We start from the raw sequence: 23,307 nt of genomic DNA, 5'->3' as shown, positions 1-23,307 counted from the left end.
GAGACGAACAACGAAGATTTCCATATCTTGAATTACACTGCTCAGCGTTTCATTGGCAACGTGGAGGCTTGGAGGAGACATAACGAACTTATTGGAACTATTCATGTATAGCGCAAACAGTCCTCTTTTAAAATGGCATCTTTCGCGCCTTCACGTTGGCGAAATCAGATATAGTCGTTCGAAGGATAGACCGCGGAGGAGGTCACTTTAAGTGGACATGATAGCAAGCAAGTTCCCCTTGTCGTCAAGGTGGCTCGAACGAAGGCGATTTTTTATCAGCGACAACTTGGAAAACGATCGTTCGGTCTCACAGTTTGCCACGGGTATGCTTAAGTACATTCGCAAAGCAATAGCAAGGTTCGGAAATACATCAATAAGCCTTCGTTCGTGCAGCAACTTCATTATTCCCAGGGGACTCGTGTCCTGGCACACAGAGTTGTGCAGGAAGTTCGCAAACTGAACGAGTTCAGCGGAAAATGCTGGCTCCAAATCATTTTTGTAGGTTTTCACCAACTTCTCAGCCTGCTGTGCCAGAGAGGCCTCGCTCCCAAATTCTGTCAGCAATTTCAACAATCCGAACCTTTCGCAGAGTTCAGTGTAGGCAGCATTTCGCACTCGCAAAGCAGAGCCTAGACTGTCAAGTACAACATTGTAGGTCTATACGATAAACTTTTTTTCTACCTTGTAGCGAACTATCGCTTTTTCCGTCCGGGTGCTTACTCAAACCGATGCGTTTGCCCTCATCCTGATAACATTGATTGGTACTCTCTCTTCGAAGATATCAAAGAGATGTCGCAAAGAATTAACAAAGCCTGCAAGAGAGTTCAGCAGGTCTACAGCAGTTGAAATGTCTAGGCCTGGTTTCTGAAGTGCTACGCTCGTTTTGCCAAAGCGCTCCAAGATTTCACTCCAGAAAATCGCCTTGAATGCAGTCTCTAGCTTCGTCATTTTCTTGACGAGAGAGTGCGCTTCGTTCCTAGTGTCACTGTTTTCTTCTTCGTTCTTTGATATAGCTTCAAGGCAACACAGGACTGCATTGAAATTTTTCAGAATGGCCTTACATGATTGAGCGTGTCTTGACCACCTGGTCTCAGAGAGACTTTTTAAAACAAGCTGCTGCCAGTTCCGCCCATGCTGTCCAAAAGATACCTCCATCGCTTAGGTGAGGCAGCAAAGAACACATACAGTCTCTGAATTACAGAGAAAAATTTGACTGCCTCAAGGCAACTGTCAACGCTACACGAGCCAACTAAGTTCAGTGAACGACCAGCACACGGGACGTAGACTGCAAATTCATTCAGGTGTTTGATTTGAGCTTGCAGTCCTTTGTATTTTCCTGGCATATTACTCGCATTATCATGAGCTTGGCCCCTAAAATCATTAATTGAGATGCCATTGGTCGTCAAGAGGGACATCACAGTATCGAAAAGATACAAGCCGCGGTATGGGATTCGATTGGAACAAATCCAAGAAAACGTTCGTACACTTTTCCATTTAAATAGTATCGTAAACAACTGACAGCTGATCAACGTGAGTAAGGTCTGGAGTCGAATCCACAATAAAAAAGAAGTATTTTGCGCGTTTCACTTCGTCAACAAGACGTTCCTTGACAGCCTTTGCCATATGCTCGATAAATTCATCACAAATGGTTTTTGACAGATACGATGGGTGACCTTTTCCTTTGTTCCCGTAGCGTTTGATGTGCTCCTCTAGAAAGGGATCAAACTTGGCAATGGCCTCAAGCACTCCCATATAATTTCCATTTCTCGGTGAACCAAAAATCTCCTCACTGCCCCTAAACGCCAGGTTGCGCTCCGCTAGAGGCTTACTATAACGACTACACTCTTCAACATCTCTGTCCAGTAAGCGGTTTCAGTGATAAGATGCTTAACCAGCTCATTGTCAATTGTGCTGCGCGAGATGAACGGGCGAGCCATGCTGCCACGCAGTTCCGGTGCTCGACGCTATTTCCATGTGCGCAAACCTTTTCTTCCGCTCTTTTCCAATCAGAAAAGCCGTGCGTGGTGAAAGCACTGGGGTTGCTTGAAATCGAAAATAGTTGGCACATGAAACAGTAAACGGAACCATTGGGCTCCGAGTGCATTAACCAATGTCGCTCGTACGCCTCCCCATTCACAGCCTTTCGCACGAAAAGGTGAGGTAGCATTAGCGTTTCTGAATTTTGTATTGCCTTTCGGAAGACGGAAAATTTTCTGCCCGATTTTGAAAATACAATGGCCCTTTCTCAAGGCATACTCTCCGAAAGCTGTCAGTAATAACGTCCGACCACTTAGCACGGTCACTTCGGAGAATCTCGCTACGTACATTTTGCTGCGGGGGTGTCTGTACTTCTCTGTTGCCGCAACGAGAAGCCGCCTCATTCGTCCTCTCGAGGCACACTTTGTGGGTGGGAACATGATTATTTGAAACCAAACTACTATAGCAGCAAGCGAGTCGGTTCTTGGAGTGTTGTTTCCTGGTGCTGTCAGTAGAAGGAGGCCCATCGGGGAGGCTTAGCACCTGTTGATCGGCAGTAGTAGAAATCTGGCATGGCGGACCGGACACCTGGAGCTCTGTGGCAGGGGCCCGGCTGAGTAGCATAGACGTTGCTGGCTCAGGAACAGGACAGGGCTCGGTTCGCGTCGGTTGCTCAGAAATATGGACAACCGGGGTTGCCACCGTTTTCACAGGACCCAGACAACCAAGATAAGTCAAACCTTGCATCTTGACAGGAAACCATGGTGATGGAGTCGGCAAGTCCTCCACATACGCACAGTCGGTACCATTGGGAGTTTGACACGGACTCTGGGTAGAGCGATCAAACTGCTCCGCGGAAGCTGCATTCAGTAGGTACTTTGTCACCTTTGGTAGATTGTCACGCTCTTCTCTTTCTAACTTCGCCTTTCGTTTAGACGCACCACTTTGATACTTCCGACCGATCATTTTCGCATGAATGGATGCTAATTGTTCACCGCACCGGGCAGTTCTTCAGTCCGACGCAACCGCAGGTGTCCAACGGTGGCCGTCCCGATGACTGGCGCACGCTGCCTGGATGGTCCGTGGCTAGCCGAGAGTGGTGCGTCCCCCGGGGGCTCCTCAGCGGGCGGGCTTATGTAAGCTTAACCGGCGGCTCGGGGCTGAACCGCAGCCTGCGATCAACTTCCATTCATAGACGCGCGCCGCGTCTCTTTTTTCCGTCGAGCGCGCGCGAGTGCGCGCAGCCACTAGACATTAAGGAATGGGCCCTGGAGACAGGCCTTTGTGTCCAGCTCGATCTCCAACTTCCCCCTTCACTCTTCCACAACCCTAGCCCGAACAGTGATATGCCCCAAACATACCCCACAGCAGGCGGACAAAATCACGTGTGACGTCTTCTCTCCTTTCCTGCCTAGACTCTGCCATCAAGCTCATCATCTGCTATCGGACTCATCCTCGATCCCCACCCAAATTACCATCACGGTAAGAAAAGTAGAAAGGGAGGCACTGTTGGGTACTGCAGCACATCACTTCTATGAGAAAGACTGCGGCGGAACTATTTGAGAGGTGGAGGGTGGCGTGGTGGTGACGAGGGGCAAGGGAAATTTAGGTCCTCATCCAACATTACATGTTTTAGGTGTTTCCCGTTTGCCCCTCCTCTCCAGACAGCACTGGACAGACAGGAAACCACGAAAACTCTTCTAAGCAAACGCACCTCGCTTCGTAAGAAAGAGGGCCCCGCCGGGGTGGCGCAGGATTCCTGTTTTTGCAGCTCGACAAGCTCTTCCGAAATGATCAGGCTAAACGCATGCTGTTACATTAGGCGGGGGGCCCCGTCTGCCTCGTTCTGGTTTTCTCGCTTCATACATGTCGCTCGAAGTTCCGTTGCCCATGGTTCTATATACTAAGCAGGTTAGAATAAATGGGCCCCCTTCTCCTACTGTCCGAGGTGAGGCCCTGGGCTGCAGCACCCTCAGCAACCCCCCCCCCCCCACCCCCTTAATCCAGTGCTGCCTTCACTATGGCGCCTCTTCCTATCTTTTTCAATCCCTCCTTTATCCCTTCCCTTTCGGCGCGGTTCAAGTGTCTGCCGATATGTGAGACAGATACTGCACCATTTGCTTTCCCCAAAAACCAATTTTCAATTTTCATTATTCCGGAGCCCTCCACTACGGCACCTCTTCTTCCTTTCTTCTTTCACTCCCTCCTTTATCCCTTCCCTTACGGCGCGGTTCAGGTGTCCAACGATATATGAGACAGATACTGCGCCATTTCCTTTCCCCCAAAAACCAATTATTATTATTATTATTATTATTATTCAAAAAGTATATATTTTACTGAGAGAACCACGTAAATTAAGTTACATAATGTCATTTTTCCTGTTATATAATTTTATTGCAATATTAAAGTAAAAGATAGTATATTTCTTACAGCAGAGCACACACACAATGTCCTCAGGTTAATCATATAAGTCAAAAGCAAATAGTGGTGTTTTCAATGTATTCAAAACTTAGTCGCTTCATCCTTGCTACTGAAGGAATTAGCTGTAAGCTGGGAGATGTCAGTGCGATTAATAGCAATTTGATTGCAATGAAGATTGTTTAGTAATGTTGGACGAGAATGACGTGGCATTTGTTCGCCTAGCTTTGTCCTTGAAAAGGAATTTTCCAAGGTTGTGAAAAACGCGAGTCACGACGCTTGTTCACTTGTTTAATTGTGCTATAGCATGAAGCTGCATTAGGGAAGAATTCTTACCGGGAGTTGTTTGTATCTTTTTTTCAATGCATATAAAATATGCTCACTTGTTATTTTAAGTTTGTTATATTCGCGAGTGTGCGCTTGTGAGTCAGCCCCTACAATATGGCGAATGGGATTTTTTGCAATATATGAATGCGATTTAGATTATTTTGGTTGTAGTCACGATTATTTTGGTTGTAGTCACGATTATTTTGGTTGTAGTCACGCACGCATGCGAGAAAGCAATAGTTAATATGAGAAAAAATTAATGCATTACATATATAGATCCACGGCATGTGGTAGGAACGAGTGGAATTTTTGTCAAAATTCCAGCAGATTTCGATACTTTTGTTAATTATAATTAACATGGTTGTCCCCTGACATAATTTTCTGTAGATATGCCCAAAATGTTTAAACTGTGTCGACGATTTCTATTGCCTCTGATCCTAATGTGATATTTAAAGTGTACGATATCTGGGATTGCGTGATAGTAAAATGACAGCCTTTGTTTTCTTAGTGTTAATTTCCAAGCAGTTCGCAGCACTTCGCTATGTAGACCTTGAAGGACGTTGCTAATATCAGCCTCTGGTAATTGTAATTTGCTGTTTGCAAAATAATAAGGTGGTGTCATCTGCATATGCTATATAATGCTCAATATGGCTGGCTAACTGTAGTGATTACATTTGCTTAAAGGTTGAACAAAAGAGGGCCAGGAATACTTCCCTGGGGTACGTCAGTATTAACTTATCTGCATGGTGACAAGCTGTCACCTATCAAAACGCTTTCGGTGTTTAAGGTATATCATGCTATAATTAAGTGATAAAGCTTTCCACTCCATATATTTCGAGTTTTTTTAGCAATGTTTGATGATTAAGACGATCAAAGGCTTTTGAGTAATATATGTATCTACCAACTACTATTTCGTTTTCTTCAAATGCTTTTAGTATTCTTTCTTTCTGTGTTAGCAGCACTAGCTCTGCAGATTTTCATTTCCGAAAGCTAAATTCTGCCGGTGTTCATAAGTTGTGCTTTTCAGAAAATTTCGTGATACGAGTGCAAATTATTTTTCTAATTCTTTTGAAAATATCAGTAGCAGTGAAAGCGGACGACAGTTGCGATCTCGTCCATTGAAGACAGTTGTTGCTTTATATATATATGCATTTTAGCTGGGAAAACGCCCATGGAGACAGCTAGATTGAAGACATGCATAAGTTGTTGTACAAGCGAGTCTACCGTGGACCTGATAGGTCTTAGCTGAAGGGTATCATTGCCACATGTGGAACTATTACATAGAGAGATAAATCTTTGAAATATCTCATTTTCGCATATAGGATAAAAAAAGATACTGTTGAGATTTAAAACCATAGTTCTCACTGCTTCCACACAATGAGCACTGTTTACCTGATTAACAAGGCGGTTGTTAAGTTCTGCAGCTAGTTGCTGCCCATGAATGGAAAGCTTCACCTTTTTAAAATTAGTTCAAATGCACTCTGGTTGGAAGATTTTTGTCTAAGGAGCTCATTTAACCTCTTCCACATGATTTCAAATTTCATGTTGTGAACTGTTTATTTATTTGTTTATTTACTTTAATCATACTGCAGACCTTTTTCGTCCAAACAGGAAGGGCAAAAGTAGAGATGGATTGTTTACATTGCATTGTATAAAACAGCAGTATGCATAAATACACATTTAAAAACTTATCCATGTAGGTATAAAACACTTCGAATAGATCGTCGTCATGATCTGAAAAGTGGTAGAGATACTGCTGTTTTTATCTCCGCAGTGTGGTGTTTGTTTTATTTCTGACGCTTTTTGAATCCTTTCCAATCTTCTGGGTCACATGCGTTTAAAGTTTTGTGAAAAAGTTTGTCTTTTCATCATTTTTAGACACTCCATGAGTAATCCATGGCTTGCAAGGTTTTTGCATGTTTTTTTATGGTAACAACAGGAAATGACTATGTTTCTAATAGGAGGAGGACAGACTTTAAAGAATACAGGTGTTGTAATTGTTTGGTTTGTGCTGACCAGCGAAGGCAGCCGCACGCCCCCCTATTGGCCTGAGTTCCTATCGTTCATGCTTCTCTCCCTCTTCTGTAACCCTCTCAGTACGAGAGGGTATATAATCGCGGTTCTGGGCAATAAACGTTGTTGTTCACTGCCGACCATTGTTCGAGATGCTGCGCGGTTCGCGCTGACTTTACTACAGTGGCGACGAGTGCGGAAACTACCCATGCGGTAAAAGTTGAAGCCGACAGCCTGTCGCAACTTGAAGCACCGACGAGAACTATGACCAGCCTGCAGCTCCCGACCTTCGACGACACGTCAGATAAGTGGAAAGCGTACCTTATAAGGGCAGAAGCATATTTTGAAGCCAATGCTATTACTGACTCAAAGCAGCAGCGAGCCTTGCTTGTGGCAGCACTCAGCACGCAGACGGTGCAAGTGTTAGCGGGACGGATTGCACCCCGGACACCGAATTCCCTCACCTATGATGAAGCAGTCGCAGCTTTAAACAGCTACTACGACCCGAAGCGTCACGAGATAGCGGAGAGCTATAAATTTTTCACCCGTTGCCAGCAAGAGGGTGAGGCAGTGCGCGCATTTCTGGTCGAAATACGGCGCATAGCAGACGGCTGCAACTTTGGGAGTGCGCTAGACCGAATGCTGCGGGATAGAATTGTTTGCGGTGTACGCTCAACTAACCTACGCAAGCAGTTACTGGCGAAGAAAGACTTGACGCTGGAGGAGGCCGAAGCGCTGGCAATAGCAGCAGAAACAGCCGAGAACGATGCAAACGATATCAGTGGAGCACCACCAACGGTGCTAAGAATGCAAGCCAGTCATCGCTCTTCGTCGCGAGATACCAGCGGGGCAGCGCAAGAGTGCGGACGATGTGGAAGCACGAAGCACGATGATAACGCCTGCCGCTGGGCTAACGCACGGTGTTTCCGCTGCAGGCAACGTGGTCATTTGGCGAAGAAATGCTACAGGGCGAGAACAGATGAAAATGCTGCTAGGCGAACCGCGAGTGTCAAGACACTGACAGTTGAAACCGCGTCTAGAAACGAGAACAAGGATGAGGCACACATCTGGACGCTAATTTCTGGTAGGAAAAACGGCCTGGAACCACCGTTACGCCGCACATTTCGGTGGGGGGAAATAGATCTAGACATGGAAGTGGACACAGGATCCCCGGTGTGCGTCATATCACGGAACGTTTACGACCGACACAGAGCGCAGTGGCCACGCTTGAAATCGCCGCATGTGAAGTTGTCATGTTACGCGGGACAACTGCCGGTGCTTGGCGAACTTGAACTTCCGGTGCAATTCAAGAACGTGTCTGTAACCTGTCCACTCGTGGTGCTTGACTGTTCAGGACCGAGTCTATGCGGCCGCGATCTGATTGCGGCACTTGGCAAGACGGGTGTTACGATGGAAGAACTCACTGCGCCGGATTCGACAACAGGAAACACGCCGAGTGACCACATGGTGAACAGACTGCTCGCTGAGTATAAGGATGTTTTTTCGATAGACCAGGGGCTCATCAAGGGACCGGCAGCCAGCCTAAAACTAAAGGAAACGGCGACACCGAAATTCTGTAAGGCCAGATCACTTCCTTACGCTTTCCGTGATAAGGTCTCTCGTGAAATTGATCGGTTATTGTCCCTTGGTGTCTTATCTCCTGTGCAACATTCAGAATGGGCTACGCCCATCGTAGTTGTCTTGAAGAAAGATGGCACCGTAAGAATATGCGGAGACTTCAAAGTCACGCTTAACCCTGCCTGTGATATCGAGCATTACCCTCTTCCAGTGATCGAGGACATGTTCGCAAACTTAAATGGAGGTGAATACTTTAGCACCTTGGATTTGAAGGACGCGTACAACCAAGTGCCCCTTGACGAAGCGTCACGCGGACTTTGTATCATTAACACACATCGCGGACTTTTTCGTTACAACAGACTCCCGTTTGGTATAGCTTCTGCCCCAGCTATATTTCAAAGGAAGATGGACGCTGTACTCGGCGGGCTACCAGGCGTCCAAGCTTACCTTGACGACGTGTTAGTGTCAGAAGGCAAAGGGGACAAGGAAGCGCGGCTCAAGAAAGTGTTGGAACGATTCCGAGAGCATGGTGTCAAGCTTAGGGCCGACAAATGCAAGTTCCGGCAGCCTTCAGTGACTTACCTCGGGCATCGTATCGATCGGCAAGGCCTACACCCTATGGAAAAGAACGTAGACGCCATCATGCAAGCCCCGCGCCCGAGTAACGTGAGCGAGCTACGTTCGTTCCTTGGTATGCTCACGTACTACGCACGGTTTCTGCCGAATATGTCGACTGTGCTCAGCCCGTTATATCGGCTCATGGAAAAAGGAAGCCGTTGGGAGTGGCTACAGCCGCAGCAGTTGGCGTTCGAGCGAGCTAAACAAAGCCTCAAAAATGCACAAATTCTCGTGCATTTTGATCCTAACAAGGAGCTGAAACTAGAGTGTGACGCATCTCCGTATGGTGTGGGCGCAGTGCTGTTTCATTCGATAGGAAATGAGCACAGGCCAATTGGGTTCCGTTCCAGAACACTTACAAAAGCAGAACAAAACTACTCGCAGCTGGAGCGAGAAGCACTAGCCCTCATCTTTGGCGTTTCTCGCTTTCGTGACTATCTTCTAGGTCGGCAGTTTACCCTGGTGACCGACCATCAACCACTGCTGGGACTGCTCAGACCTGACCGCCAGACGCCACCGATGGCTGCCGCGCGAATTCAACGGTGGGCGCTATTCTTGGGTGGCTACCAGTACAAGCTACAGTACGTGCCAGGGAAACAGCTGCTGACAGCAGATGCCCTCAGCAGGCTACCAGCGCCGACTATGGAACCGGGGACCGATGGTGAACCGCCGGAATATGTCCTTTCATTGGAATCCCTGGAAGAAGGTATAGTGACGACGCACGAATTGCAGGAGCTGACGGCCAAGGACCCGATGTTAGCCAGTGTCACGCACTTCATTTTGCATGGATGGCCTCAAACCACTAAAGGAATGGCGCCAGACTTGTTGCCGTTTTTTGATCGTAAGCTGGAGCTATCGTTGGCTCACCGTCTGATCTACTGGGGCAACAGAGTGGTGATACCGCGGAAAGCGCGGGAACGGATGCTGCAGCTGCTACATGAAACGCATCAGGGCTCCTCGTCAATGAAATCAGTCGCGCGGTCATTATTTTGGTGGCCAGGCCTGGACAGGGACATTCAAAACTTGTCTGCGCAGTGCCGCAACTGCGTGCAAAGCCTGCCAATGCCTACGGCAGCCCCACCAGTGAGTTGGCCAAAGACAGCGGTCCGGTGGTCTCGTATACACATCGATTTTGCAGGCCCGTTAGCAGGCAAGATGATACTAATAGTGGTTGATGCCCACACGAAGTGGATTGAAGCAGTACCCTTGCAGCACGCAAATACAGCTAGTACAATCCGATGCTTAAGGAGCATGTTTTGCCGGTTTGGCGTGCCACGCACAATCGTGTCCGATAATGGCACACAATTCACAAGTCAAGAATTCGCCACTTTCATATCGAAAAACAATATCGTGCACCTGCGCACTGCGCCTTTCCATCCCCAATCTAACGGAGCAGTGGAAAGAGCGGTTCGGACCGTGAAGGACGGGTTGCGGAAAATGGGAGACGGACAGCTGGAAGATAACCTCATGCGGTTGTTATTCAATTACAGGCGGACCGCCCAAAGAGAAGGAAGGTCACCTTCCGAGATGCTTCTCGGCTATCAGCTGCGTTCCCGACTAGACACATGTCTCCCACCCAGAGCTGTGGACTCGTCGTCGGACGCTCACGACTGGACCATCTCGCCAGGCAGCAGCGTATACGTGCGAAATTACGGCACCGGCAAAAGATGGGTGCCTGGGAGGGTACAGACCACTTCGGGGGCGAGAATGGTAACAGTGAACACGCCAACCGGAGCAGTGCAGCGCCACGTCGACCAAGTCCGCCGTCGTCAAGAGTTTACGCCAGGGACTGCGTCTGTAGAGGCCACTGCAAGAGCGCAGTTAGAAGGCGGTGCTGACCAGGTGACCAGTGCGGATCTGTCACCTGTGCATACGCCCAGTACCACTGGGTCGGAACAAGAACAAAGCCCTCAGCCGCTAGCAGCCGACCAGAGTGAAGTACCATCTCCAGCAATCACGGAGCGTCCAGTGGTTCCGGCGGGATTGACTGACCCCCTGCAGCCCACGCTCAGACGATCGACCAGAATAAGAAAACCGGTACAGCGGTTTCACTTTTAAGGGAGGAGAAATGTTGTAATTGTTTGGTTTGTGCTGACCAGCGAAGGCAGCCGCACGCCCCCCTATTGGCCTGAGTTCCTATCGTTCATGCTTCTCTCCCTCTTCTGTAACCCTCTCAGTACGAGAGGGTATATAATCGCGGTTCTGGGCAATAAACGTTGTTGTTCACTGCCGACCATTGTTCGAGATGCTGCGCGGTTCGCGCTGACTTTACTACAACAGGATACTCAAGAAATTATTAACGACATCATCACCTGATGATGAACAGCAAACTTAGCTCCAGTTCGCTTACTTATTGACTTACTTACAGTACTTTTGAACATCGAATTTAGCATGCAGCTTGGGAACCGCAGTTGTATAGTCTGGCAACAGCAGAAGTTATGCCAGCCGGAGTCTGTTTTTTCGCGCGAAGCAGCTTTACACAAGGCTAGCAGCACTGCCTGCATGATCAGTCTCTAAGCCATGGTGAGTATTTAATGACGCCTACCATAGTGCGTGAAAGTTACATATACTATTGATCAGGGCACGGTAGTGTCTGGAAGTAAAAAAATTCCAGCCCCGTTTACACTTTGTTATGCATCTCGGCAAGAGCTCTTGATTGCACCAGTTTCAGTATGGTGTGGTATGGTGGGTTATGAGGCTACAGGGGATGCTGTAGTGGAAGGCTCTGGAGCTCAGCTAGACCTAGAATTGATTTATGGTGAAAATTGCAAATTTGAACCATTTGCTCTGTTTTGGAGGCAGGTGGTACTAACTGTTTACTACAAGGAATTTCACATTGAATTCCTTGTGCTTCTTCGGTACCAGCCACCGTTTTTTCCTCCCCGTCGAGTACAGTCTTTGTTTTATGAAAACCTATTGTACACATTGTTGGCAAAGAACTGCTCAGAAAGTCAATTTAAAGGGGCCGACAACTGGCTAAAACATGTCACAATTACGACGAAAATGAAAAGATCATGCTTCATACAGCACGAACTGGGCACTGCAATATCAAAGAAACGAGGATTTGTAATTTTAATTTGACATTGAGAATCACATAAAAAGTGTCTTGTGCCAAAACCTGCCTCTATCAGTGTAGCCCACCATGAGACCACATCCCAGTAAAAAAGTCACTTATTTGTTATGTTCACAGTGTTTTTTTTCTTTCAGGAGTGTTCATTATGTTTTATTACAGTTTACACTCTCTCCAGTGTGTCCTTAGATGACAAGCAACCCTTCACGTCGCCGACCATGTGCTTTGAGCTTTTGTCAATAGATGGGGCCAAAGCGGTTTTAATTTCTTGGATGGTGTGGTAACCATGGTCCACTAAAACTTTCTTCGAGACGTACATCACTGTGTCGTAAAAGCTTAGAGCATGGAAATTAAAATGGACAAAACTGTATATACTAAGGACATCTCGGTGGTGTCTGGCATGCATAATAGTTTTTGATAGGGTGCTTTTGCAGACATGCAGTTGCCATTGCATTTATAGATCATGGTTTCTAGCATCGGGATACATAAAAATGGGTACATGCACCGATTTAAAAATTCTCGGTAAAACACTTCTAAAGAGTTTCAAACCGTTGTAGAATCGAGCACCTTTGGCAAGCTTTCCGTTGGTCAGTGTTTGGTCCCTTCCAGCTCATTTATAAACTTGCAGTTTATCATGATTGTTCAGAAAGCAATATGCATTGCGAAGAAGGCAAAAACTCTAGAAATATTGGTATGGCATGCATAATCAAAGTATGATGGTCTGTTCCTTTTCTACAAGTAGCTTCAACACTGGCTTATTCATGCAATGATGCCGAGCAGGCAAAGCCTGCAGATCTACTGCCAAATTGGACTATTTTTGTAATGTGCAGCAAGGCACTGGTGTGAGCCTGAGGAGAGATCCAACTCAGTCAAACACACAGAAATAAGTAAACAGTCATTGTTTATTTATATCAACACATACAATGGGTTGCATTATTAAATCGCACTAATCCTCTCTGCCTCCAGAGGATGAAGATAAACAAATGACAAGCCTCACTTTTTGCGGGTAATCTTGAGTGCACCCTCTCCAAACAAACAAAAAGAAACAGTGGGCCCTGTACGGCACCTGTATACCACACACTGCTGAAGAGAAAAAAAAAAAGGCCACATGACAGTGAACCCTGTGTACAAACAATAAACAAATATAAAGGAGAAAAACACTGCAAACTGCCCACAAAAAGGTGTACCGTAAATACAAAGTGCACTCAAGAAGGAAACCAAAATGGTACAAAGATTTCTGTCCCCAAGTTATGTACACGACGCATAGGCTACAACAGCTGTCATACAGTCAAGGTAGAGTGCTCCAGAAACAGTCATACCAAGAAGCCATAAATGGGGACTGATAGTCATTTTTATTTCTTCGTCTTAAATGCCACATTCAAAAAGATTATCAGGTCTTAACATATAGGGTTTAGGCATGAGCATGAAATAACAACCACTGTTTTCCAGGTACCATATCTAGTTAAATTGTTTTCCAGGTGCTACAGTACAGATTCTGAGACAACAGGGACCGAAGAGCTTCTTTGAAACTGGTTCCCTTGAGAAACTTCTGCATAACCATTGCTCCTCCATGCATTCACCAAACTGCTGGTGCACAATCAGTAAAAAAACTCACCTGACTGCATGACAGCTCGTTACTTATGACAGTCCTAAACTATACACAACAAAGCACATCACCACTTCATCAACAGCAAACATAATCAGCACTTGCTAAGTCATTACAAAGACAAAGCCCCTGCACTGGTATAGTGCACAAACCAACACGGCTTTGGTTACTGCCGGCCCATCAGAGTGTAACATGGCCGTGCCCACAACCATTGCAAACAGCAAAAAAAAAAAAAACACTCGTTTCTAGCACAACACCCCTTGTCATGTGCAAATTATTAAACAGACAAAAGAAAGCCCAAGCCAACCCCTCTCACATTGTTCCCTGTCAAATCACCAAAAACTCGGGCGCCAGCTTTGCCAATGCCCTTAAACTTAAATGCTACACGGCTACAAGGTTTGAAGCATCGAAATTTACAAAATGGTTATGAATATATATAGCACTGCATTTTTCATCCAATGCCCAAAGCCTGCAGGTCAACTTGGAGTGCACAAATGTGCCTTCTTTGCTCCGGAAAGCAGTCATTTATGCCAAGACATGATTGCTGCCTCAAAGCACAGAGCAGAGAACAAAGCATTTCGCCAAAACATGCACATCCTCCAATCAAAATTGGATACACCGCAAAAAAACCGGCTGATAATCATCGCAAAGACGATGGTGGATGGTGAATACTAAAGCCTAATGCTATTGTATGACAAATACAGTAGAAAATAGAGGCAAAATAAATCTCTCCTTTTCCTGTCAAGACGTCGAGTGTGAATATTCACAACCAGACAATGAAGACCCTTCAGCAACATGTAAGCGTGGCATCCTGTGGTGATAAGCAGCGCACCATCATGCTACAACACTTGAAAAAGATTTCAGTTTGAATCTTCAAAGGCGCAGAAGATTTCATGCACTGCACTCTCATGTCACTGGAAAGCTGAATTGGCATTTTAAGCTATCGCCACTGACATCAGCTTGGTTATGCATGGCTGTAAAAGCACCACTGTATGTGCCCCACTTACAGCATTTGCATGGCAAAGAGTATAGGAGCCCAACCGAAATTGTATTGTTCTTTTGATCAATGGATAAAGCAATCTGTTTACAAACAACAAGAACATTTGAGTATGAGAGTTATGGCACAGAAAATTTGTGAGCTGTCAAGAGAGTATAAATCTAAAATAACAAAGAGCCTGTTTTTCTGCTGTTTTTTCATGGAGTCTCTTGCAACAGTATCACCTATCTCCCAGAGCATTCGCTTACAGTGGTGCACATATTTCGGACCTGCAACAAACACCGCATAAATGTCACACTGGCCAAAAATCTGAATTCACCAAAAATCTGTGAATACACTGCCCTCACTAATGCACCACCAAGAGGAAAAATGTCTCGCATAGCAATTTACACGTCATCACTGTAGAAATGCACAATCCAACACATGCATGGCAGAATCGAAATGCTAAGTGACTGCACTAAAATAATGATTTAGCTGAATGCTTGCACTGGTAAACCTCTATTCAGTACTTCAGCAAACACACAATTCATATCATTCATCCACAAATATGCTAAGCAAAGTTAATTTGAAACACCACCCTATGCTACTCAAAATTTCAGCTTCAAAGGTATCCAGGACATGCATCAAATTCTCAAATCAGCATACAGCACAGTTTGGAGGACCTGTGCCAATAATCCAGTTACATGGAAATTCAAGTGATGGCCACCTTTGAATTGGTGGTTCTAGGGTGGCCTGTGAATGTTGGAAAGTTACAACAGCCTTCCAGAAGGCAGATTACTGGGCTGGTTGCCTCAAATGCCTGATGCTATCTTCCACTGGCCTCGAATATCATTTATTACCAGACGGCTAAAACCCAGTTCTCAAACTTTAAACCTGCTTTTTTTTTTAACCACCAGCCAAATTGTTTGAATTGCTCTGTGTTCGAACCCAAGAAACCAGCAGGTCAACTAAAACCACTCACAAATCAACCCTTGAAAGCAAAGAGCCATAAAACACAGTGGAAGCTGCTGGGAGAAGCCAAGCAACATTGAAGTTAAAGAAGTAGTGAGAATGGTGGTTACATGTGCGCACCAAAGTCGGCATGCAAACGCCAAACAGCCAGCTCAAACAACGCAATGAAAGATTTGCACAAAAAGCAATACTTTCACTGAATACATGCTGCTGCTAACAAGGTTGCGGCACAAGGAAAAGTTATTACAGTACTAATGTTTCAAGAACAGCAACATATAGCCACTTGTACGACAAAGGCCCGGTCAATATTTACATCACAAATTGCGGCTCAAGTTTTTTGGCGAAATGTTGGACAACTTCCCAGTACCAAGCCATACAGCGCAAGTGGGTCCTTGAAACTAAGCCAATCAAGGCCAATATCACATGCGGTAACTAAATGTTGTGCGTATCTGCAACAAACCAATGTAAAACACTGGTACAGACCTCCAAGAATAACATCCTGCATGTTAGCATGCCACCTTGAAGGCAAGGCATTCTAAATGTGTCTAAAAAGGTCACACCTTACAAGGCGCCTTTGATAGTCATGTAAAGAAATTTAAAGCACTCGCACTGCACCAAAATGCAAGGCAGAGCCTAAGCTACAAGCTCCTCTTTGCATTGCATGGAAAAGGAACGGCTACATGGGAACAAGTCCATCCAATAAATCTTGAAAGACAGTGTGTATGGGAAGAATTGGAATGCCTGAGGTCTTCACAGAGTGAGTGCACAGACGCATACCTCAGCAGTAGACATGACATGTTGTACATCGCAGCTAAATACTGAACACACCACAACTTAAAAAAAAGTCTGAATTTACTATTCCGAAAGCTTTCTTTGCTGCAACAAAATGGCAAATTGTTAGGTACTTCTTTTACACTTCCAGCCTTGGGCTTACTAGTTTCTGACTCAGGCTACAGTAGTGCACCCATTCTGTGAAGACAGGCAAAGACCTGGTACTTGCGCACCTCAGAAGCACAACTGTCACTTTCAAAAATTGCAGTACAATGCGGGTGTCCAAGCAGGTTACTCAAAATGTGTCGCAGCCATTGCTAAGCCAGACGAAGTGCCACAAGTTAACATGGACTGCTGCATCTGTAAACCAGGTTGTTCGAAAATATGAGTCAAAAAGGGAAAAGAAAAGGGCTGCACAGCTGTGCCGCATTCCTTGCGGCTGTCAGGCAACTGTTTCGGTGGGCCGGTCCCCAACACAGCCGTCGACAACTGGGCAGGCAGGCGTTCGACAAAAAGAGAAGCAGCGTTGACTGACGCAGGGCGCAAAGGTTTCAAGTTGCATCGCAGCCTCCGCACTCGCGTCATCTGATCCACGGGGAGGCGAGATCATTCAACGTTAGCCACTCTCATGCGCCGGCCAATGCACACCCTGCGGGCAACAAGAAGGAAAGAAAAAAAGGTTGCCATTGCCACTCTGGTATACCAACAATACTTCGGTCTGGGCTCATTGGTACATTCTTGAAAACTGAATGGTTTTTCCAAAATGAACTGCTTTAGATGGCACTGCTTCCATAGATAACAGTTCTTAGCCAAGGCACACAAAAATGTGCTGTTTTGTCACTCAAGCTCTTCACATTAAAATTCAGGGCCTGCAGCCCTCAGAACTCTCTCAATGCACAATGCTATGCAATGCCCCAATTTTCTACACATGTGTAAGCATTGTTACCATCTGTCCAGTATGTTATATGCGTACTGCACAGGAGGCAAACTATGCAACATTCCTTCTTCCGGTGCAAAAACATGGATACAATATACAACTGCTCATTCACAGAACGAATTTGAAGCATGTCTCAAATCGCTGTAGTGTGCATATGAACAGTGATAAGTGTAAGCAGCTGCTGAGCTGGCCCAAAGATCCCAAGCCATTCAATCTGACAAGATACATTCGCATTTTCGTCAGTTGCGTTTCCACTAAGCTTGCCTGCCATACAGGCATTGTCATCATTCTCAGTCCACTGCAATACAAAAACCCATTCCGCTGGCCTTCAGTCATCTCCTGTCCTGCCCCTGCTGCTAGCAATCTGCATTGACGAACTTTGAATACACATCCTTCCACATAAGCCCGTACTGCCTCCAACCACATTTTCCGTCTTTCAGTTTCCGGTTTGAGTGGGTTTAACGTTCCAGAGCAACTCAGGTTATGAGGGACGCCGTAGTGAAGGGCTCCGGAAATTTCGACGGGCTAGGGTTCATCAACGTGCAGTGACGTCACACAGCACACGAGCTTTAGAATTTCGCCTCCATCGAAATTCGACTGCCACGGCCGGGATTGAACCCACGTCTTTCGGGACAGAAGCAGAGTGCCACGCCACCACGGCAGCTCCCATCTTTTATAGTACTCACTCTGACTCTAGTGGACCATCAGTTACATGCTCTGCATATTAAGTGTCCTGTGCAAGGAAGGATGATCTCACGGCTGTTCTCTCCTTCAAGTTCCCCTCTTTGTCTGCCTTGATGTTGCCTCTATCATTTTCTCTTCCATAATCCTCTACGTTGTCCTCAGACCTTGTGTTTAGATTTTTTTGAGGAACTAAAACACAAGTCTGCCTGAGAAGGGGCTACTTCCAAGGCTCACTGTCCTCCGTATGTAACAGTGCCCTACAGTGCACTACTACTACGCAGCAGGTAAAGGCACATTTATCTTCCAAGGTCTGCAGGCACCTTTTCAATGGGTGAAAGCCAAGCAACAAGCTAGGGGTACGTGTCAGCAAAACTGCGAGCCCTACAATCGGCTAGTGGCTGGAAGATCACCAGCCACAAGTGGGTGGCACATACCCGATGCCAGCACCCAGCAGGACCGAGAGAATGTTGGAGAGCAGCAGCAGGGGGAAGATGTCGGCCAGGCGGATGATGCGGGAGCCACGCAGGCTCAGCACAGGGCGCTTCCGGCTCCCCGTCACGCTGGCCGGATGCCGGAAGTTCCAATCCCTGCAGGGGACGACGAGAACATACCAAAGATCTAGAAATCAGATCTTCAAACTTCAAAAAAAAAAATTAACGCCTGGACACGTCGCAGTATGTGAGGAATGGCTGTGCACAGTGATCGCAAAAAGTGCTACTTGATCTATATTATGCTAAATACATGCGCTATGCACATATAGTCAAGTCTTGCTATAACGAAATAATGGATAGAAGAAATTGCCGTTCCCCTTGGAAGCTCCCCAAGAACCCCAAGTATTTGACATCCAGTTTTTACAAAGTAAAATTTTCCTAGAGTGACATATAACGAACCTCATGAGATGTAATGAACCAATGAACCTCACTGTTCATTTTGTGCTGGTATCTCAATTTGTAACAGTGTACAAAAGTTCCATAGCAATTTGATGCCGCAAACTGCAGGTCCCCCAATCATAACTCTCCAACCTCCTCCATGCATACGACCCACTGCAAGCAAGCTCTTCTTCTCTGGTTCCATGTGCAATAAGTACAGTTTCATTTTTCACAACATGGTCGCATAGCCAAAACCGTTTGGCAGTGTGCTTGGTATGCTTGACAGCATCGGGGTCCCACAAGTTTCAAAGAGCAAAGCAGTGAGAAGGCGGCCATTATCAAAGAATTTTGTGGCGATTGCCCACAAGACGCTCCTTCAAGTGTTGGGGCCCAGGTGCTCATTAACTGTGTGGTGAAGCCAACCAGAGGGGTATTTGCAGTGAAATTGCCGCCATACGTTCTCTTTCGCAGTGGTCGGTATTTGCTTCAGCACCTCGAAAACAGAGCTAAATGTTGTGAATAAGTCCTCTATGATATTGTTCCTCCAAGACCCATCACCTAGGCCAAGGAGAGAACAATCGCAAGGCTGACATATTCAGTTGGTGTACATATATTCAGCCATGCGTTAGGCGCTTGGTGCGCATGTTGAAGGCTCTTGCGCACAGCAGCGGGACTCTTAAATGCCAGCTATGTTGTCCTCAGTACGCACAGGGGCTGGTAAGCCCACTGGCATGCGACAGTTGAAACCAAGGTCGTACATATCTATAATGAAGCAATGGCCATAACAAAAAACTCTCAGAGCCCTTCCGACTTACAACGAGGTTCAGCCGTATTCAGACACATCAGTGAGGAAAACGTCTGACAGGGTCAGATTTTCATGCCAGAATTTGCAGGCTACAATGAGTGTACCGTATTTGCATGAGACTGCCATTCTGCATTGGAGATGCTTCCACAGCAAAGTCAATCCTAAGCAAGAGTTAGTAGGTCGGTCTTATATTTGCTCAGCATTTCCTTGGACACATTCCCTTTTAAATGATGTCTCTCCCGACAATTTCCAGACAGGTGTATTTAAACTAGGCTAAGGGCTGCTAAATCTGCTGCGAGATTCGCCAGTAGGACCTCGTATTTTATGCGTGCTGCGAGTTTTGCTTAGAGCAGACATTGCTCATGATGTAGCTATCGAATAGGCCAGTAATGCTTTGTAGACTGCTCCATCAAAAATCCAATGATCTTCAAGAGCTTTGTGCCACAGGCCTGCACGCCACTGCAAGTTGTTCTTACTCCGAACTCCACTGCACAGCAGCCAGGGTTGCTCAGCTGCTCTTAACCTATTCGCTCCCACAGATGGCAATCCGATATCTTCGCTTTAAAATATTTGCTTTAACTATAAATCAACAGATGGCAACACATGTTTGGCTGATAATTCTTAAAAAGTAGTTTTCACGCCAGACATATTAGTTGCTGAATAGTTTAAAAATACATTACAAGAAAAGAAAATATTTTTCACTGCTTCCTTCGAACACGAACATATCGTTGCGGGAAGGGGGAAGTTTCAGAGGCAGTGAAATTCCTGCACTGCTTTTTGGCAGTGGGGGGGGGATGTGGACTGCAAATACCCTCAACATGATAGCAAAAGCAGTGAGTGTGACTTGATCCGCAAGGTGAGCATTATTACCCTGAGCCTGCACATTGATCAGTATTCGTTTGAAAATCCGAAACCTTGCAAGGAAATGTTCTTCAATGTGATGTATTTGGCTGTATACATCAACTATATATTCTACCAATAGTCACTGAAAAGGATTGTACTACACCGAGAGGAAAGTTTATCTCATCGATAAGATCGTTAAAGTGGCTTTGTTGCCATGATTCAAGAGCGCCAGAAACCACTGTAGCTACATCCCAAATCAGTCTAAAGGGTTGTCAATGACACAGTTTTAGTCGGCACATATATCAGAATTAAAGCAAAGCAGAAATCATTACACAACTATTAAGTGTGCAAATCCCTGAAAAAACAAAACAGCGAACGGTGTCGGGAATGTGGCAAGTGCCACTTCGCACTTACCGTAACATACCAGACTGTGGTCAAGATTTTTTAGACACAAGAAAAATTTCATTCACTCTATATTTGTGATGGTCTTGAGAGCCAAATAAAATAAAAATTTCTCACACGCAACCTCTTCACCGCAAGTTATCACTCATTCTTTCCAGAAACCCAGGTTGTGTTGTGTCCTCACGGACGAAATGCCGGAAGTGAATGAGTTAAATGTGGATAGGCAATTCTTGCTACCAGACTGTCTTCTACCCTTTGACATTTAGCTTTGGTCAGGAACGACACCTCATGAACTACTGTTTGCCTCATGAGAAAGGAATCCTTTGAGATGCCCAGTTCTACTCCGTCATGGATTATCGACCACGGATGAGGGCGACACCACGCGGCAAGTGGTGGTGCAAAGAGACGTGTGCTTGGGTAGGGCAAAGGACACGCTGGTACTGGAGAGGAAAAAATGGCTGTGTGTATTGTTCTTGTATCACCGGCCAACTGCGCTAGGATAAATAGTTGTTAATGTGAACTCTGTGCTATCACTTGTGTAATGACAGTCAGCTATGATAACTCAATGAAGTAAGACATCCAGGTAAAATAAACATGAAAACAGAGGACACCGTAAGCTTCTTCTTCAGAAGAAAAATTCAGGGGGGCACTTCGTTGACCTAAAGTGCAATGAGGCGAAAACCTTTAGCAAGGTGTTGCTGCTTGTACCACTGATGTGTGCTTAAGATGTTGACTAAGTACGCAATTGTTTGTGAATCTCAAATACTGGAGACAATGGAGGGCGTTTGGGAGGCGTCAGTCCGATTCGACGCCTTTCTGCAAACACTCTCCTGCACCCCAGACAAGGAGAACTACATATGTGTTGGCAGGAAGTAGCGTAGTTGTTAGCACACTCGGCTACAGAACGGAAAGATGGTGGTTCAAATCCCATCGTGCACTGATTTTTTTCTTATCAAGTTGAAGAGTAACAGACGGACGGATGTGAGCTTGAGCCATTAAAGACTTTCGCCTTAATACATGAACCTTTTTGACCATGTGGGTGATGCAGATAAGCAACTTAAAGCAAGCCTGACAAGGTAAACTGCAGCAACAAATGACCGACCGCTATTACCTCACACAGTTGAAAAGAGGCCACAAAAGCTAAGCCACACAGCAGCCCAACCAGAAAAGTACGACAGAACAGTATCCTGGGCTGGCTGGTTTTCTACCCTGACATTAACAGCACAGAACATAAACGGGAACACGAGATGAAGACTGAACAGTTGGCGATTTCTTCAACAAGGGAGTTGAAAGTTAGCACTTGCTCCATATTCATCTCATGTTCCCATCCACGTTCTGCATTGTTAACAAGAGGGTAGAAAAGTTTGAGAGCTGTGCGAGCTGTGTTGTGGTTATCACACAACAGCATTTTGTGGGTCTGTGTGATTGACCAGCACCACACAAGAGTAGCACCGTACTGTGCACAGCAGAATAAGGCCGCGACAGTGTATCTATGCTCTCACGAGCACTACAAAGTGTGGACAAAGTTTTCAGGTATGAGGTTAACAAAGTAAAGGCTCTGGGAATCGCAGCCCCTCTGTGGCGCTGCAGACAAGGCTATGTGGCACACATGACACTTTACTGTTGTTCAGCCATGAACCCGCGGGCAACACTGCCTCACATGAGTGGCAGGCTCAACTGCTGAAAGTGGTGCGGACATCTGTGAGTCACTGCGCTTACTTGGCAAGGAACAAATCACCAGAGTTTTGGCTGCTGCTTGTGGTGTCTCACTCGTTGGGAATAACGATGGCTCAAAAACCCGTATTAACTTGAAGCTGCGCGGCCTTCGAGCTTTGGGCACCACAGGAATAAATGTGTAGCAATGCACTCTGTCTGTCCTTTGGTGTACTCCTGTCAAAAAAATTTTGCTTTTGCTCTGGCATAGAAAGAATCCCCATGTGAACAATGTTCCGAAGCTGAGAGAGACACTCACTTGGGAGGCTGCTGGTCAGGGCGGCTGCTCCAGTCCCAGATCCAGTCAGTGGGGATCTGCTTCTCCTCCTGGGTGGGCAAGAGGGAAAGGAGAAAATCAAGACCACATCTTGGCAACCGTTGCCCAGACTGCATCAAGGTTGTAGGTTTATAGTGGAGCTCCCGATACAGCCACACCTTTCACACTGCCCAGCCATGTTGGCACAATTAGACACCACTCCGCTTTTTGCAGCAGCTTGAACACCCGCGTGAGAACACGACGCACTTCAATCCAGAAAAAACTGGAGCACATCTACTGAGCCCTTAACCCCTACAGTTTTTGAAGAAATATAGCTGCCTAGATTCCCCTTCCATCTTTTAATGAAGCTCAATAATACACAGATGTTAAAACGCCCACAGTCGCCTTATGTTCCTTCAAGACAGTGTTGGGGCGCCATCGCCGGTGTGGATCCCGTTCATAACAACAGCCT

The 23,307-nt window shown here is 46.1% G+C and overlaps 1 protein-coding gene and 1 pseudogene across 1 annotated transcript in view; one reads left to right on the top strand and one right to left on the bottom strand.

Annotated features, from left to right (window-relative positions):
* The first annotated feature begins 6,726 nt into the window (after window positions 1-6,726).
* Window positions 6,727-9,956, top strand: LOC144102043 (uncharacterized; annotated as a pseudogene).
* Window positions 9,957-12,885: 2,929 nt separating this feature from the next.
* Window positions 12,886-23,307, bottom strand: part of BNIP3 (BCL2 interacting protein 3) — a 74,008-nt gene continuing 63,586 nt past the window's right edge. Inside the window, exons 4-6 of the mRNA XM_077635310.1 lie at window positions 22,839-22,906; window positions 18,382-18,534; window positions 12,886-16,975 (exon numbers count right to left, since the gene is read on the bottom strand). Coding sequence (XP_077491436.1) covers window positions 16,933-16,975; window positions 18,382-18,534; window positions 22,839-22,906 — 264 coding nt within the window. The 3' untranslated portion in view covers window positions 12,886-16,932. The remainder of the gene's footprint in view (window positions 16,976-18,381; window positions 18,535-22,838; window positions 22,907-23,307) is intronic.

This window comes from Amblyomma americanum, chromosome 8 (assembly GCF_052857255.1).
Source record: "Amblyomma americanum isolate KBUSLIRL-KWMA chromosome 8, ASM5285725v1, whole genome shotgun sequence".
NCBI classification, from domain to species: Eukaryota; Metazoa; Arthropoda; class Arachnida; order Ixodida; family Ixodidae; genus Amblyomma; species Amblyomma americanum.
Note: the sequence above shows the minus strand (reverse complement) of the source record. Positions and strands in the feature narration are given on the sequence as shown.